Source organism: Anopheles ziemanni, chromosome 3, assembly GCF_943734765.1.
Source record: "Anopheles ziemanni chromosome 3, idAnoZiCoDA_A2_x.2, whole genome shotgun sequence".
Taxonomy (NCBI): domain Eukaryota; kingdom Metazoa; phylum Arthropoda; class Insecta; order Diptera; family Culicidae; genus Anopheles; species Anopheles ziemanni.
In genome coordinates this window covers 52,552,536-52,569,661 of record NC_080706.1, presented here as the reverse complement: position 1 = coordinate 52,569,661, position 17,126 = coordinate 52,552,536, and the positions used below count along the sequence as shown (strand labels likewise).

At 44.8% G+C, this 17,126-nt stretch overlaps 3 protein-coding genes across 4 annotated transcripts; 1 reads left to right on the top strand and 2 right to left on the bottom strand.

Moving 5' to 3' along the window:
• Positions 1 to 3,848: 3,848 nt before the first annotated feature.
• On the bottom strand, positions 3,849 to 9,033 carry LOC131288896 (uncharacterized). The gene is made up of 4 exons (XM_058318076.1): positions 8,988 to 9,033; positions 7,053 to 8,522; positions 6,541 to 6,915; positions 3,849 to 5,679 (listed from the first exon to the last, which is right to left on the bottom strand). The coding sequence occupies exons 1-4, from the start codon at positions 9,028 to 9,030 to the stop codon at positions 3,992 to 3,994; spliced, it is 3,576 nt and encodes a 1,191-aa protein (XP_058174059.1). The 5' UTR covers positions 9,031 to 9,033; the 3' UTR covers positions 3,849 to 3,991.
• Positions 7,178 to 14,698, top strand: LOC131288897 (saccharopine dehydrogenase-like oxidoreductase). Of its 2 annotated transcripts, none has more exons than XM_058318078.1 (5): positions 7,178 to 7,192; positions 13,020 to 13,831; positions 13,914 to 14,004; positions 14,073 to 14,341; positions 14,419 to 14,698. In XM_058318078.1, the coding sequence occupies exons 1-5, from the start codon at positions 7,178 to 7,180 to the stop codon at positions 14,519 to 14,521; spliced, it is 1,290 nt and encodes a 429-aa protein (XP_058174061.1). In that variant the 3' UTR covers positions 14,522 to 14,698. The 2 variants fall into 2 exon arrangements, with proteins under 2 accessions (XP_058174061.1, XP_058174060.1); XM_058318077.1 differs by lacking the exon at positions 7,178 to 7,192 and adding an exon at positions 11,510 to 11,572 and having other exon boundaries at positions 12,961 to 13,831.
• Positions 14,699 to 14,736: 38 nt separating this feature from the next.
• Positions 14,737 to 16,418, bottom strand: LOC131286868 (phenylalanine--tRNA ligase alpha subunit). The gene is made up of 2 exons (XM_058315874.1): positions 16,060 to 16,418; positions 14,737 to 15,994 (listed from the first exon to the last, which is right to left on the bottom strand). Exons 1-2 carry the CDS (start codon positions 16,336 to 16,338, stop codon positions 14,786 to 14,788), a joined length of 1,488 nt encoding a protein of 495 aa, XP_058171857.1. The 5' UTR covers positions 16,339 to 16,418; the 3' UTR covers positions 14,737 to 14,785.
• Between the last annotated feature and the right edge of the window lie 708 nt (positions 16,419 to 17,126).

Below are 17,126 nucleotides of genomic sequence, written 5' to 3'. Positions count from 1 at the left end.
ATTTTCTATTGCTTCTAAACTCTATGGTAAGGAAAAAGAAGAGTATTGATGCAACAAACAAAACGGAGTTCTACTGTTTCGATCATCATGAGATAAGTACAGCAGATTTAACGCTGCAGGCAATCGAATGAAGGTTCATAGAATACAAATACCAACACATGATTGGTAATCACCATTTGAAATAAGTGTAAATTGATGGTGTCGAGAACAAAACGTTTCAAATGTGACTGTCTCGATGTGTCTTAACGTTGTGTTCAGAACTTGTCCGAAGAACAGCCGACAGCATATCGAGTATTAATGTGCGGTGGTTCAATCAAATCCAGACAGGAGATCTTCAACGCTCTTCATACAATTCGCGGCGAAGATCCTCTAGGAGTGCGTTTCATTATACAATGGATTCTCCGGAAGATTGGACGGAAGCGGTGCGTAGATCTCGGGGCAAATGGTGGGCTTAACATCAAGTATTCCAGTCCGCAGCTTGCAACTTAATCTGCTTTCAGCCAATTCCACAGCTAACGGAGCTTTCAAAGATTTGAACTATTGTTGAAATGCGGCTGTAACTAAACGAAATAAGATGGTGGCAAAATAGATCATGCGTTGCACAAAAAAGGCTGACGCGCTTTGCTTTCTCAATGGTTTTACTTATATATCGAGAACGTCGCTGCGGGATCAGAATGGGACGCAAACGATACCGTGAGGTGGTGGGGTGGACAAATTTCATGTCGTGTTGTTCAGATGACTGTTAGATATTGGTATAGGTTGAACAGCTAATATGCTAGTTTGGGTGTCCAAATGTAGAAAAATAAAAAAAAGAATAATCGTTAGCAAGAAGTTTGCCTCCAACGAACAAATGGGATGTTCTTGATCTTCATCGAGTCAATTGTGGCATCCTTTGGAGTGGCGTGCAGCTATAGGTCCTTGATGGAATAAGAAAATAAAAGAAATGGCGGAACCTTCCGCTACAGATAAAGTCCTGTTGTACTTACACATAGTGCGGGGTTTATTGCCAACCACACGAGAATATCGATCATCGATCACTCAAGCTGTCCAGTGTTGCTAACACGTCTAGTCTGGCTAGTGGCTCCGACTAATGACTTACCGTTCGAACGCGATACCACCGCTGCTGCGGGAAAGCGTTTCGACCGTCGTCTTAGTGGCGGGAGACATTAACTCTCGTTCGACGCTATCCATAGTTGACTGGGTGCGTTTCTATGAAAAGTAGTAGCAGTCAGGCACGTCTAGAACTTCTTCGAATCTGCATATTTTGAAGGTGTGCGGTTATAGCGAAAGTTAGTATCAGCTATATTTGCCTCAGGCATCTCTGGATGTACATTTTCCGGCCCGTGCTTCCTAGCAATTGAGGAGCAATACGGGATTGGCGATGTTTTAGCAGATGTACAGAAGTTTTGCTTGATATCGACGGTTTATTTCGACTAGTAGAACCTGAGATCCTTCGTCCTACGAACAGAATATGACGCTTGGACACCTGGACATCTGGATGACAATCCCGGAGCAACCATCGATTAATGGCAACCGACAAGGTTTTCCAGAAACCAGCTTTCTGTGTCAACCCTTGCTTAGCCACGGTAAGTTTATGCAGACACCTAGTTCGCATCCGGCACGTTTTTTTTTATCGTGTACATTTCTGGCAGTTACGTATTGTAATGCTTTTAATAGCCGGTTACAAGGCCTGCTTGTGTACTGTAAGAAAGGAGAATTTATCATTAAACAACGCCCTCCTCCTCTCCCAGCTGAATCGCGTTGCGCATTAGAAAATGCAAGCAGAATAGTATACCCGCCGTTGGTACTTATTTGGTTTGTATGATTTTATTAAGTAAATTATTCATTACGTTAGCTTGTGTCTAAACGTTTTTGCGTGTATGCACTCGAGCGCCTTCCCTTAGCAGGAAGTTTACAAACTTCGTTGATTTGTCTACTTATGTGTTGGTTGTTTAAGATTCATCCATCCAAACATGCGATAATCGGTCGAGAGCATTATGACTGTATCAAATTGATCGTCGCGCTCTGGTGGATAACGCTTTCTTGTGGCATTTTAACCCTTTCACAGTTAGAAGAAAATTGTTTTAAAAAATTGGATAGTATTTTTGTGTATTTTACGGTTTAAAACAGGAAACTAAATTTTCCTCAAAAAATTATCAAGTTACAATACGAACGACAAACTTATCGCCCGCAAGGGAAGTGAATCAGTACAAATGCATATTGCTATATGAAAACTTTTATAACTGTGAAAGGATGCGTGCCAAGCCAAGTGCGTACGCGCCGCGACGGGTGACCTCTCATAGTTCTCAATAGATTTGTTTTTTTCTAAATCTCCAGAACCAGAGAACGCGATTGAGAATTTGTGATCGTTATTTGTTTTGATAACTGTGCGACAGGATATCATGTGTGGTTCTTTCCTAAATGATTCGGTCGCTGCAACTGATGCTGCGTGAGTCCTGGCCTGGTTGGGCTTTCCTATGATAATTCTTGCCTCATTTCTTCTTAAAATGAATGGCCACTATACTTTATGTGAATGCAATAATTTTTCCCTCACAACATATTGTAATACTAAAACACATGCTTATGAATTTCGAGCGTTCATAATTTCGGTGTAATATGTACGAATCTCGCTGGGAAACCGAATCAAAAAAGTGGTAAGAAGTATCCTACTTTCATAATGTCGCCTTCAACCATTTTGACCTAAACAGGTACTATGATAATATGTTGCGCAGAACATAAGCAACTCCAGGCGACAGTTAAACTTACATTGCTGTTCGATAATCTGTGCTTATGCAGTGTAGGCAAAAGTAGCAAATAAAGATTTTCTCTGGCTGCACATAAACCATACTTTGCCTTAGGATTGGAAATACTAGACGATGCGCTATTGCTAAATCATCGAGAAGTGCGTACCAAGTAGTAGAACTTTGACTGATAACCCGATTGATTATTATCGTTCAGCACGATGTTGCGTATCTTGCATTATACAGATTTATATTTATGCATGTCGTACAGAAGAAGTGTTCTTGTACATTTTATTCAATTAATGGGATATCTGGCTTTACAGCACGAGATAGCTGATTGAATTTGTACCTTCAAACCGAGCACAACACATTACCGAAGTTTACAATGTGTATGTATGTACATATTGTTGTTTAATATATTTGTTCATTATTTAAGTTATATTTGTGAGTGGTTGGTTCTACATTCTGCACAATCCCGTTTACTTTAAATATATGTAAAACTGAACTTAACCACTAAAAGATGTGTTGTCACTTAAGAGACAATACTTGCGTACCTCGGACGAAAGAGTAGTGAACTCTTGTGTTTTTGATCGTTACCTTATTCTTATGAGCCTTTTTGCTTCATCCTACCATCCAAGTCTAAGTTAAAACGTGTAAAAGCGTGACAGCTCAAAACCAAATATTCTACTGCTACCGCCCGTAAGATCCTTGGGATAATGCGTAACCCAATCATGAAACGATTAACAGGACACGCATGAAAGTTGGACACATAGCACATATGCGAGAAGTAGAATCGATAACAAAAAATAAACGTAAAACTGATTGGCTACCTTCTACTCGCAGGACAATATTTTTCTTCCCGTCGGAATCGAAAACGAAAAAGGTTGATTGTTGTTAAGGGAAAAAACATTAACGGTTACTTAACGTAATTATCTACTACTCCGTTATCACCGCATTGTTAACGGGATCTTATCCTACTATCCTTAAAGAGTACTCTAAATAAAAGAGTACATCATTCTGGGGATGAGAGGGGCTTCTGTATGGGAACGTGTGTGAAGGTGGTGGAAGCAAACTAATGAACCATGTGAACCCTCCCTGTTCTTCTTCGATCGTGAACAAAGCTAGTTCGGACCGACTGGTTGCGGTGCGGTGGTCTCGTCGTACGCCTCGTTGATGAATGTTTTGGCGATCTTCCTTACTTGGTTCAAACCATAGATTTGAACCAATTACGAAGGAAAATTTGGTGAAACTTAGAATCGGCGACTAAATAAACTGCCCGCTAATCGACCAACACTGTCCTGGTTGTTGTTGGAGCGACCTCCGGCGACACCACTGTTATTTCCCATCCCCCAGCCTTTACCTCCGCTGTTGTTGTCGTTGCGGAAGTTGCCACCGCCCGAATTACCAGAGTTGCCACCGCCGAAGCTGTTGTACGACATATTGTTGCCGCCAACACTGCCGCCTCCAGACCCGCTACCTCCACCCCCGAGGTTGAACAGGGATTGGGGCTTTTGGTTGCCACCCCCACGGTTATTGCCAAAGTTGCCGCCATCATTGAAATTGTTGCCGCGGTTGTTGTTACCCCCGCCATAACCGCCGCCGCCACCAACACCACCGCCGACATTATCGTCGCTAAAGCGGCTATTGGACGAATTGTTGCCGCGATTGTTCAGCCCAAAGGCATTGCCACCACCGCCCGTGCCGGTATTGCCACCGAAGGGGCCATCGTTATCATTGTTGAAGCGGCTACCGCCACCGCCGCCGCCGCCACTGCCATAAGAATTGCCACCAAAGTTGGAATTTCCACCGCCAAAGTTGTCGTTATTGCGACCACCACCAAAGTTGTCGCTATTACGATTTCCAAAGTTGTTGCGGCCACTTCCGCCACCACCACCGCCGCCGCCACTGTTTCCACCAAAATTGTCGTTACCGTAGCTATCGTTACGACCACCACCAAAGTTGTCGTTCGCAAAGCTATCATTGTTGTTGCGGCCACCGCCAAAGTTGTCGCTGGCGAAATTGTTTCCGCCAAACGGATTATTGTTCCCACCACTAACACTACCACCGAACGACGAGTTGCTGTCGTTGTTGTAGTTGTTGCGATTGTTGCGGTTATTGCCACCGCCCATACCCCCGCCGCCACCCCCAAGGTTGTTGTTGTTCGAACGGTTCATGTTCATGTTGTTGCCACCACCACCACCGCCGCCAACAGTGCCCCCCATACCACCTACTCCACCGAGACCTTGGTTGTTGCCTCGCAGGCCACCACCCCCCTTGTTATTGCCACCGATACCGCCGCCCACCATAGGGGCTTGCTGCTGGACATTAACATTGCCTCCGGCGCCGCGTTTGTTCATATTCTGATTGTTATTACGGTTATTCATGTTTGGATTGTTGTTGCGGTTATTCATCATACCACCGCCGCCGCCACCGTTGTTGCCACCACCGAGGGCGCCGCCGCCACTGCGGGGACCACCACCACCACCAACGCCTTGGTTCTGGTTGTTGCCGAAATTGCTATTGCCACCGGCATTGTTGTTGTTGCTGTTGCCAAGATTGCCTCCGCCAAGGCCTCGATTGCCACCGACATTGCTGTTCGCATTATTGCGATTGCCACCGCGGAAGTTGTTCTGATTACGATTGTTCATATTGCGGCCGCCGCCACCACCGCCGCCGGCACCAAAGCCGCCATCACCACCACCGAAGGCATTGTTTCCGCCGCCCTGGTTGGAAATTGGTGGATCGGCGTTATTGAACGAGTTGCCGCCGCCGCCACCACCGCGGTTCGGGCCCTGATTGCCACTACCACCGCCAGCGGCCAGGCTTTCACCTACATTCTTGCCAGACATAAACGCCAGGCGCAGGAGGTCCTGGATGGCTTGGTTGTTGTTAAGGTTACCACCATTATTGGGATTGAAGGGCGGTGGATTACCAAAACCTGCAAGAGAGAACAATGAATGTTGAAGAGAAAAAGAGACAAAAATGGTATCATGAGAATCGATCTCCTATCAAACAGGGATGTATAAGCAAGTAGTGGCCAGCGTATGTGGAATTGTTCGCTGGGGGGAGGTGAAAAAAGCAGTGATCCATCGCACCACCGGACCGCTGGATCGTTGCCATTAGAGGAAATTTGGAACTACGGTTGTCTACCTACTAGAACCATTTTATGAACGACTGCTTCTGTCGTGTTAACGCGCAAGAGCACAAGAAAATGCAAAGCCTGTTTAACGGTGATATCCTTCTTTCGGCCCCATGAGTTCGTCGAATCTCATAAGACAAAGGAACCTTCGTTGATCTGCCAACAGATCTCATCACCACTACTTTCGTTGCAATTGGTTTTCTTTTCGGCCACTTACGCACGAGATAACACTATTAGCTTTACGCTTGCGGAAGCATGCCAAATGGTTCCATTGTAGAAAGTGTATAGTTAAAATAGTTAAAAAGATAACGAAACAGAATTCCAACATATTAAACAAACAATAAAGTTACTAAAATGGCCGTCTTTTATAGTTTAAAATAGTGCAGGGAAACTTTTGCACGTCAAGATATTTTAGTAGATAAGCTCATTGGAATCCATTCGTGTAAAATACGGTACAATGCAGTCATGTACGTTGTTTAACTAAATTGCAGTGTACAAAATTGATTGTATTCTTCCGAAATTAAGGAATATATTTTAAAAGACGGCAATAACCATTAATTTAAGTCCAGATTAATAATCTTTTTCAAATAAACGTTAAAAAAAGAATTCTACGATCAACATAATAGATATTTAAATCATATTTTAGAAAGAATAGCTTACCAGGAGGACCGCTCATACGAGGGCGCTTGCCACCGGCAAATCTACCGGGGCCACCACCGACATTCATGGGACCGCGGCTCATTAGTGGGCCTGCCCCGGTTGTCTTGGTCAGCATCTTAGGATTGCGGCGCAATAGCCGAACAATCGTACCAACGATGCGTGGGTCAGACTCGTTGTACAGTCGACGATTGACGTCTTTTGTGATCTTCGAATAGACGCAATTGATCGGAAGTTCTTCTTGCTTCAACTTCAAGATCTTCTCAACATCGGCAGCGTCAGCAAACTCGACGAATGCCAGAGAGCGACTCTTTTTAGTCAAGCGTACAATTTTACCTAGTGGGCACATCTTACGGAAAATGACGTCCTCGGAAAGAGCTGTTTAAATTGAGAAGGGGTTGAGAGAGAAAAATATTTCAATGATCGTTTGATTACTTTCAACAAAAGAACATGACGGGAGTCACGTCCACATGGAATAGGTCAAACATCGGCTCACTTGGTAAAATAACACTTACACTCGTTAATTCTCGACAGCCTCACGGTGTTCTGGAGTTCGAAGTTGGAATCACCACGTCCTGGAAGAACATTCAGATGATGGCCGAGTAGCGCCTTTTTGTCCAAGTTCTTCAACGCATTGTACATGTCATTGCGCCGAGTATAGTACAGCATTACCGTCTTAACCGGCTGCGGAGCGCTAAGACGATACGTCAGATATTGTTGTGGAGAGAACAGAAACTTGACTTCGCCACCCTGCGACGAAAAGAGATCCCGGATGACGTGCGACGGGCAGCTGTACGGAACGTTGGACACGTACACCGGCCAGAATGCCTGCAGTTTCTGGAGAATGTCCTTGTGAGTCTTCTGGCGTTCGGCTCCAGCTGCACCGATGGTCCGTGGTTCGCGTGTCTTGCCATCCGGGGCAGAACGCTTTGTAGCAACAGCCTGTTTGCGCGTGAGACAGGCCGCGCGCAACACCAACGGCCCATCGTAACGCTTAACCGAGATGGTTTTGGTGGCCTCCTTGTTCGCTTCGGTTGGTGCCGGGAAGGTGGTACAGGCAAGTGCCTTCTCCACCGCGTCCTCACTTTTGAAGCAGACAATAGCGTTGTCTACGCAGTTGCGCCGATTCACGAAGTCGATCTCTCCGAACTGCTTGAAGTGATCGTACACGTCCTCCTCGGTGACAGTTTTCTCGAGCGGCGACGCATAGACAGACGTCTTGTAATTGGGCAAAAGTGCCGAAGACAGATGCAGCGCATGGATTCGCTTGCCTTCAAACACCTTTCCGTTGAGCAGCTCGGCCGCCTTCGCGGCCTGTTCCTCGGTCTCGAAGAAGATACGTGCATAGTAGTTCGACGCCGCCTGGTTCACATTGTTCGCGACCGCCTCGGTAATGGTACCTGCTTCCGAGCAAGCCTTCTTAAGCTCGTCGGTGTTCTCTACCCACTTTTGGGGTACGTTCAGCAGCTGCACACGGTTGCGGTTGCGGAAGAACAGCTTTGCCGCACGCCACAGATCAACATGCTGATTCTGGTCGCGCCCATTTACGTCGTAAGCCTTCAGACCGGAAGCGTTTAGCTTCTCCAGCACTACCGTTTTGTCAGCTTCCTTACCAAGATGCACGTAGCCAAGTGGATGGAAAATGAACACCTGCGTTACTTCGCAGTGTTCCTTGACCCGATCGTACAACTTCTCTTCGGTCATATCATCGTCTACGACCGTAACGATCACGTCCTTCTTGGTGTAGCGAATCGTAATGTACTCGAGATTAATACGAAGTCTGCGGTCGCCCATCATTTTACCATCCTTCTCATCGATGGCCTTTTGGGCGGCGGCTTTATCTTTGAACAGCAGCAAGGCAAGCGTGTTGCGATGATAGTGATAGATTTCGACGCGCTCCACTTCATGGCCGGTGAAATGTTCTCGAAGCTGCTGCTCGGTGACATCTTTCGGCAAATTGCCCACGTTAATGGTACGTTGGTGCTCTGGAAGGTGAACGTGCATTGCAACATTGAATACCAGTACCAATAGTGTATTTTTTTTTTATAAAAAAAAAAGCGAACATCAGAAACCCGGCGAAGTAGGCTATTCTAACACCGCATCGGTAAATCTACCGCAATGGTAAATTTGGAAATGGAAAAACAAAAAATATATATGTATATATATATAAAAGTATCCAAATGAAGCGAAATAAAAAAAAATGAGAACAATTTCACCTAAACTCATCACGATTGAATGACTGAAAATGAAATGAAAAAAAACCTGACTCACTAAACCATCGCATCAAGCGGCGTCATTCGTCCGCCATCTTGATTTCAAACTATCGTCCAAGCATTTTCGCTTTACCCCGCAGCGGAGCGCTAGCGTTCCGGGGCGAAGGCCGTACGGCCGCCATTGTGAATTTCTGAGCTAGCTAATTGTTCGAAGGAAAAACGAAAATTTGTACTCACCATTATCCTTCTGCACATAGTTTCCCTCTTTATCCACGGTCATGGATTCTTCAAAAGAACGAAAGGAATACGATGATTAATCCCGTGAAAAGCGTTTAGGTAATAAATGCCCGAAATATATAGAAAGAAAAACTTACCATCAGCCTCCTCGGTCTTCGTGGTAACTACATTCTTCTCGGTTTCAGTCATTTTAATTCACAAACAATTCGTCACTTGAACTCACGCTAAAATATTAAAACACTATCGTACTATACCACTTCACTTGTTTCCTTGTATCTTAGTGCTGGTCTGAATTTTCTTTATTCTAAGAAAACCGAGAGCTCCACACCACCACGATGTACACTGCACGGAAATGCGATGAACAATGAAGTGATGAGGCTGGTATCGCTTCCTAGTTTAGGCAGAATCGGGCTTCGGAAGATTCAATGATTCGATCCCTGGACGGATTCTAAAGATTTGATTCGATTGGTATTCAAATCAGATTTGATTTGTTTGGGATTCGAATCAGATTTGATTTGCCGTGCGCTTTACATTAGGAGTCAAGCATGTGTGTGTCGCTTATTATAAATAAAAAAAAATGAGTAGGAATTCAAGGAACATTTTTAAGATAGAAATATTATAAAATAAGCGAACATTTTTATGTTTTCACCACCTGCATAATTGACTTCTTTTCTTTACCCAACGAGAAATTTTGGCGTCATTTTGATGTAAAAGAATTCTCTTGAGACCTGATCGCTCTTCTTTTCAGAAGTGTTTTGCACCTTCTTTTGCAGCAGGTTTCCTATGCAATTTTGGATGTAAAACACTTCTGAAAAGAAGGGTAAAACAATTCTCTTGATACTTGCGGGACACCGCAAAAGAGAACTGTTTTGACAACGTGACTGTGCAACGTGTTTATAACACCTATTTCTGGCTATACGCTTAAAAAACGTATATCCATTCGTAGTAGATTATATGAGCTGGGTTCAGGATATCTTTTCTTTCCCAAAATAATTATTTTCATGTAGGAAAATATTTTTGATTGTTTTATTATTTTGATACAACGATAATATTATATACATATCGTCCGGTTCGGAAGGCAATCAGGGGAAATGTTCAGAAATCGTCCGACGCCTCCTCTGGTTCGTGCTGGCAAACAGCGACCACGGATCGTAGCAGGCTCCTTCGATGTACGATGTGCAGCACCACTCCGTCATGGCCAGTGAAAACACGTAGAACGCATTGATGATTATTTCAAGCCGCTTCTTCCTCCTTGTCGAGACCCTGAAATGTGTGAAAAGCACGGACAAATCATCATCAGTAAGAACTCTCTGCTGTGGGTTCTTACACACGTACTTACTGTCTGATGCGAGTTAACACGGCCCCGGTTAACCACCCCGAGTCGGTCAATCCAAGCGCTGCTATCGAACACTGGCCACCGATACTATGTTACAACCGGTAACAACCGATGATCGCCGAGAAGTCCGTTGGCCACCGACCAACTATTTACACTGCGTTGCAGTTTCTATACCTGTCGATGAGGGTCATCGTCCCTTCCTGTTTTCTTTCCTGCCCTTTTGCTTCCATGTTTCAACAAAACTCAAACAAATAATTAAACAACGAATACGCTGGTACACGGTCGAATGCTTGCTAGTTGGCCAGACTTGCACAGTAAACAGTAAACAGTAAACAAACAAAGGTTTGACAGCCAGTACCTCTTTCCACTGCGGTGCCTCCCAAAACAAATTATTGGTAGGTTATGAGGTGTCTATGCCTACCAAAAATACACTCGGCAAGGTTCTTTTAGGTAGGCATGGATACCTTTGGTAGGCAAGTGCAGCAGGGTTCTCCTTGGGTAGGCAGTGTTTCTCCCTCTGACTAAACCAGAAAGTGTTGGTTAGTAGAAGTGTAACTAAATACTACCAACATTTATAAAGTTCTCAAAATCACGAAAATCAAAATCAAGAGCTAGCGCGACGTCGCGTTTTTCGCTGTTTCTACACTAACGCGATTTGTGCGACACTTTTTTTGTATGGAGTTCGGCCGCCTGTCAGGCGACGTCGCGTTTCGTGACGGGACGTCGCGCTGTAGTGTGGACCCCGGGTAATACCGTTATCCAACTGGCCACCAATCGTGCCATTGTTAAAGCCACTGAACTGCTAATCGAGGGGCCCGTAAGTATAATTGAGCTTGCTCAATTCATCAGTTCAGGTCAGTGACATCGAAAAGTTACCATTGGTGACCAGTGTGATACGCAGTAATATTAATAAACTCAAGCATGATTCTATTGCATGATTCGAACTCAAGCAGGAGATCAAGATCTTAGAATGGATTTGAATCGAAAGTTTCGTTTACCTTCAGGGGTTTAATTTACACACCACTAGATTTGGCACATCTTGATTTCAACAAGCTTAAAAAACCTTGGTGGGTTCCTTGCGGAAAGCAATATTGCATAAATCACGGCTAAAATGATGTCGATTCTGTTCAAAACACATTTTTTACTTGTCATTCTTTTTTTCATTTCCCTTTTTTTTTGTTTTAGACCGACGGTATTTTAACCGTGTAGCTGCCGTGAGAGCAGCAGTTGCTTTCCGTTCGTAGTCGCTGTAAGTATGATTTTTAGTTTGAGATTTTCATAGTGCATATACTGAGTAGTCTGAGATTTGGATAAAAGTACTGCATTAAAACAGTTCACTGTGACTAAGTGTTTTTTTTTGTTTTTGCTGGATGCATACACATTCCAGCGAATAAGTGTAATACAATGACTGCTCATTTCTTGACCCTCCAGGGGTCCGAGTAGTAGTCCAAAGGTCAAGTTTTTCTGCATTTATCCCCAAAGTATGGACCTCAGAACCTTACATCAACAATGTTGAGTAGTTAAATAACACGTCACTCTCACCTCGTATTTCTTAGTTTCGTTTACAACTATTGTGCATTTGTTTTATGCTAAACTGCAATATCCCTTAAGTTGCCGGCATGATGCTACCGCTAGTATCGAAACGGTCTCCGATATCATTGATATCTCATCTGAGATAACATCGATTTAAGCTAAGCCGGATTTTATAATGGATAGATAAGAAAACAACTAGATGTTTTTCAGCATGATGTTGCATTATGATGGAATGGTTTATGCGGATTTCTTTAGCAATAATTGTTAGGGGGATCCTGTGGGCGATAGGCTGTAAATATTACAATTTTAGTTACAGCTTTTAGTTCTTACGGTTGTTCATGCATCAATCACTCGCTTACTAGACCGTAAAACATCGTAGCGATTGCCGTTCCTCGACTGCATTGCACGAACAGATGATAGGGAAAATAAAAAAAATGGGAGAAATAAAACTAAAGTCAGATCAAGGTGGCCGAGGTGTGTTATTCCAGCCCCTCAAAGTTACAGTTACACGCTTTGGTTAGAGTCGCCTCTAGGAACGCTTTTTGCAGTTCGTAACGAAGGCAGAAAACTGCTGCCGATGACGCGATCGAAATGTATTTGCTTAGGATGAGATCATTTACCCCGCTACAGCGCAAAGAACACTGTTGGCAAACTGTGAAAAAGAACCACAGACGAAATACTGGAAACTGCCCACATGTAACCCGGTCGTTGCCGGCATCAGTAAGTCGCAACACGAACGTTTTCCTTTGCGGGAAACTGGTTCTTTTTTCGTCGACCACAATCGCCGTCCAAGTGATTGAAGTTTGTGCGCTGGTGAAAGTTTTTTTGTACATATAAACTACTGATGCATTTTTATTGATTTAAGCCGGCATGCATCTGCGTGTCGGATTGTTCATCAAAGGAACCAAACCAACATGGGCCCTTGAGCAACTGTGTGGTGTTGCTTTACAGCGGTATACCGTCATATCCCGCTAGCTAGTTACAGATGCAATCTTTGGACGATAGGGATGTGGTTGCTTTTCGCCAGGAAGGATGTGGGACGGGCAGGTGATCGGATGCAAAACCGCCAACCAAGATTAACTGTTTGCACGATTACGTCTTCAGCTTCGTTTTCAGTTTTGTTTCGTGTCCGACCGACCGCAGAAATGGATCAGAAGGAAGAGAAATTAGATGTGATCATCTTTGGAGCCAGTGGGTTCACCGGAAAATACACCATCTTCGAAGGCATCAAGCTACTCGAGGGTCTGCGTTGGGGTATCGCCGGTCGTAGCCGGGATAAGGTGCGCCAGGTTTTGGCTGAGATCGAGAAGAAGGCGGACAAGGATTTATCGGAAGTGCCGATCGTAACAGCGGACCTCAAGGATACCGACTCCCTGAAGCGTATGGCCGAACGGTGCAAGGTGCTGATCAACTGCTGCGGACCGTATCGCTTCTACGGTGAGCCCGTCATCAAAGCGTGCATTGAAGCTGGCACCCACCATGTGGACGTCAGTGGTGAACCCCAGTACATGGAGCGGATGCAGTTGGAGTACCATCAGAAGGCGCAGGAACGCGGCATCTATATCGTTTCCGCATGCGGCTTCGATTCTATTCCGGCCGACATGGGTACCGTGTTTCTCGAGCGCCAGTTTGACGGTGTTGTCAACTCGGTCGAAACGTACATGAAGTTTTCGTCCAAGATTCCCTTTGAGGGTGGCGCCGTGCTGCACTACGGTACCTGGGAGTCGGCCATCTACGGGCTTGCCCACGCGAACGAGTTGCGCGGTTTGCGAACGCAGCTTTACAAAACGCGCCTGCCGAACTTTCAGCCACGACTCAAGAATCGTCCCGTTCTGCACAAGTCCAGTATCGTCGACGGGTGGTGGGGCATTCCATTCCCAGGTTCGGACCGCTCGGTTGTGATGCGTTCGCAACGTTACTTTTATGACGTCGAAAAGAAACGTCCGATCCAAATGAAGGCGTACATAGCATTTGAGTAAGTGTCCTGCAAAAGAATAAAGCATTGCATAATTGTTTTTCGATACTACCTTAACTTTACCAATTTTGTCCAATTACAGATCCCTGCTGCATGTGCTGGGAGTTGCTCTCGTTGCAGCCATCTTCAGCATATTAAGCCGTTTTAAGTTCGGACGACAGTTACTTTTGAAGGTAGAGACGAGAAACGAACGAAGAACTCAACATTCTTTCAACTTATTTTTTGTTTCTCCTTTACATAGTTCCCAAAACTGTTCTCCTTTGGGTTCTGCTCGCACGAGGGTCCATCGGAAAAAGCGATGGAAAATACCGAATTCGCAATTTTGTTCAAGGGTGTAGGCTGGGACAAAGAGGAGAAGCTGCTGGAGCCAAATGATCAGTACAAGAGTCCCCCGACAAAGAAGATTGTCACCAAGGTTACGGGCACCAACCCAGGCTATGGCGCCACATGTGTATCGCTCATTCTATCCGCCACAACCATTTTGCGTGAAGCTGATAAAATGCCCGGATCGTAAGTATTTTTTTCATAATGGAGATGCCAAATCATTGATGCAATTAAATGGTTTGGATTTTATTTTCCTTTTTTAGTGGTGGTGTGTATCCCCCCGGTGCTGCGTACGCTAAAACGAGCCTGATCGAGCAACTTTGCAAAAATGGATTTACTTTCGAAGTCGTAAAGGGTGCAAACTAAAACGATGTGATCATACCAATTTTGTGATATTTGGAGATGAAGCGTTGCACAGGGAAGAGAGTAACATATTCGCAAGCCGATTAATTTAACTAAGTGCAATGGAATATATTTGGTGTTGATCATAATATTTGTCATTTTAAATAAAGCCTTCAGATGGAACGAAAGACTTACATTAAATTCAAGACTCTCGCTAGTTGATTGAAAAATCGTTGTTTTTAATGCGGAATTTATTGTTGAAATGGTTTTGCTTAGTGTAAATACCGTTTAACAATTCATACGGCAAATTGGTCCGTCTTGCACCATCTTCAAATCTACCTTCGGTCCAATAAGGTCACGGATATTGTTGAGACCGTACTTTATCATGGTTGGTCGTTCGAGTGACAAACCCCAGGCAATAACGTTAACGCCCGCTGGAACACCGAGAGGTTGAAGCATTTCCGGGCGGAACACGCCAGAGTTGCCCACCTCAATCCAACGGCTTAGACCCGGATGGAAGCAGAATATTTCCATCGACGGTTCGGTGTAGGGATTAAAAGTTGGCTTATACTCCAGCTCGGTGATTCCGAGTTTGTTAAAAAACGCATTGAAAGTGCCTATAAGATCGCCCAGCGTAATTCCGTAATCAGCCACCACTCCTTCCACCTGGTGAAACTCGGCCAGATGGGTAGCGTCCAGTGTTTCATTGCGGAACACCTTGTCTATGCTAAAGTACTTGACTGGCTTAAACCCACCCGGTTGGTTGGATACCTTGTACAGCATGCGAGCACTAACGCCGGTCGTGTGCGTCCGTAGCACGTTCTTTTGGCTCTCTGCTTGCTTCCATTTGTACCGATAGCCGATAGATCCATCTACTCCTCGCTGGTGCGAATCTCGCACAGCATCTAACAGCGCAAAAGGAAACTTATCACTCATTTGTGGATGCGAAACAAAGAACGTATCCTGCTGGTCTCGGGCTGGATGCTGTTGCGGTACGTATAGCGCGTCAAAGTTCCAGAAGCTCGATTCGACAAAGTTGTTCGTTGGCATTTCGGAAAAGCCCATCTCGAGGAATATTTGCCGGAACTCGGTTCGTACCTTCATCAGCGGGTGTAGCTGCCCACGACCCGGCGGTGCACCGAGAGCATCGAAGTTGTACGCCTTAAACTTCAAATCTTTCCACAGACCGCTGGCCAACATTTCTACGGTCAAATCGGTTTCCAGTTTTTTCAGCGTGGTTGCAAATTCAGGTCCTTTAGAAAGTATGAAGCTTTTCGTGACGCTTTCCTCCAGAATCTTTCGCTTCTTGTACTCATTCTTCACGCTATCGGACACGGAGGACTCTTTCCCTTCAGCGATGGCCTTCACATGCGCGTGTACCTCGTCGTCGATGGTTTCCACTTTGCGTTTAATCAAGGGCGCTCCGCCAGATTTATCGATGTAGATCCAACCATTGGACATCGCCTTACTGAATCCAGCCTTTGGGTTCTTGCCGCTCTGCAAAGGAATAGACCGGATTAATAAACAAATTCGTTTGAAAAGCCACTCTATGCTTCCGTTACCTTCATGAGTTCGGCTTGCGTTGTTCCTGCGGCAGGAACTGCCTTGAAAATGTTGGCCTCATGGCTGCCGTGTTCCAAAATATGTTCCCCTTCAGAGGTCAATTTCCAGGACTTTCTCGTGCTGGGTTGGCTGAGGATAAGTTCACCGGTTGCCTCAATGCTTTTCACTCCACCGATGATTTTCTGATGATCCTCCCCAAGCACTGCGGCGAGATCGAGCGTATCAACGTCCCCATGATCTTCGATGTACTTCAAAATGCGTTCTGGAATATCCAGCATTGTAGCAGTTCACGAAAAATGACCAATCGTCGATAACAAGAAGTACCAACAAGGCAATGATCGATGCCACACGGTTACGATTCCGGCAAATTGCAATTTTGCTCTCGTGTCAAATAAAGTGTGTGCCATATGCGTTTATAGTACCCTATTCAGTGATTCAAAAGGTTCATTTTCTCAAATAACTCGTTTCTTTTTTTTCTATTATTTATTTTACTTGCAACGTCACCAACCAGGAAATCACTTCAAGCACATCGTACTTTCTTTCGCAACAGCAAGCTAATAATTGCACAATGATGCAATAAATTAGCCCGTTGTAAGCAAAATTCAGCGTGTGTAACGTCAAAATTTATTGATACCACCTAGCGTTGTTTTTGCCTTGAACGAACATAGGAATTTTGTGTTTATTTGAAATCAGTCAGTCGTCGTGTAGCAAAATCGCTAGGTAGTCGAGGCTGCCACAAATTCAACGTTCTAAAGCTCGTCTTTTCAAAGTGATGCACGAGGGACCGTTTCTACAACACTCCGGTACTTCACAGGTAGTGTAATCGGTTATCAATGCACAAAATCTCGTAATTCTTTGCTTACCAACTAGCAAGCATTTCGATGTACTAAGCAGATGTGATCGGTAGGCGCTGGGGAATTAAGCATCGAGAGCTGGGTGTTAGAGGAAGAGGCTCAGGGTGAAAAGAAGACAGCTCTATATTGCGATTCAGCACGAAGAATGAGAACATGTCTGTTTGACAGATCAGGCAGTTGATGTACGAGTGTGAGCGAAGTAGGCGATGGAA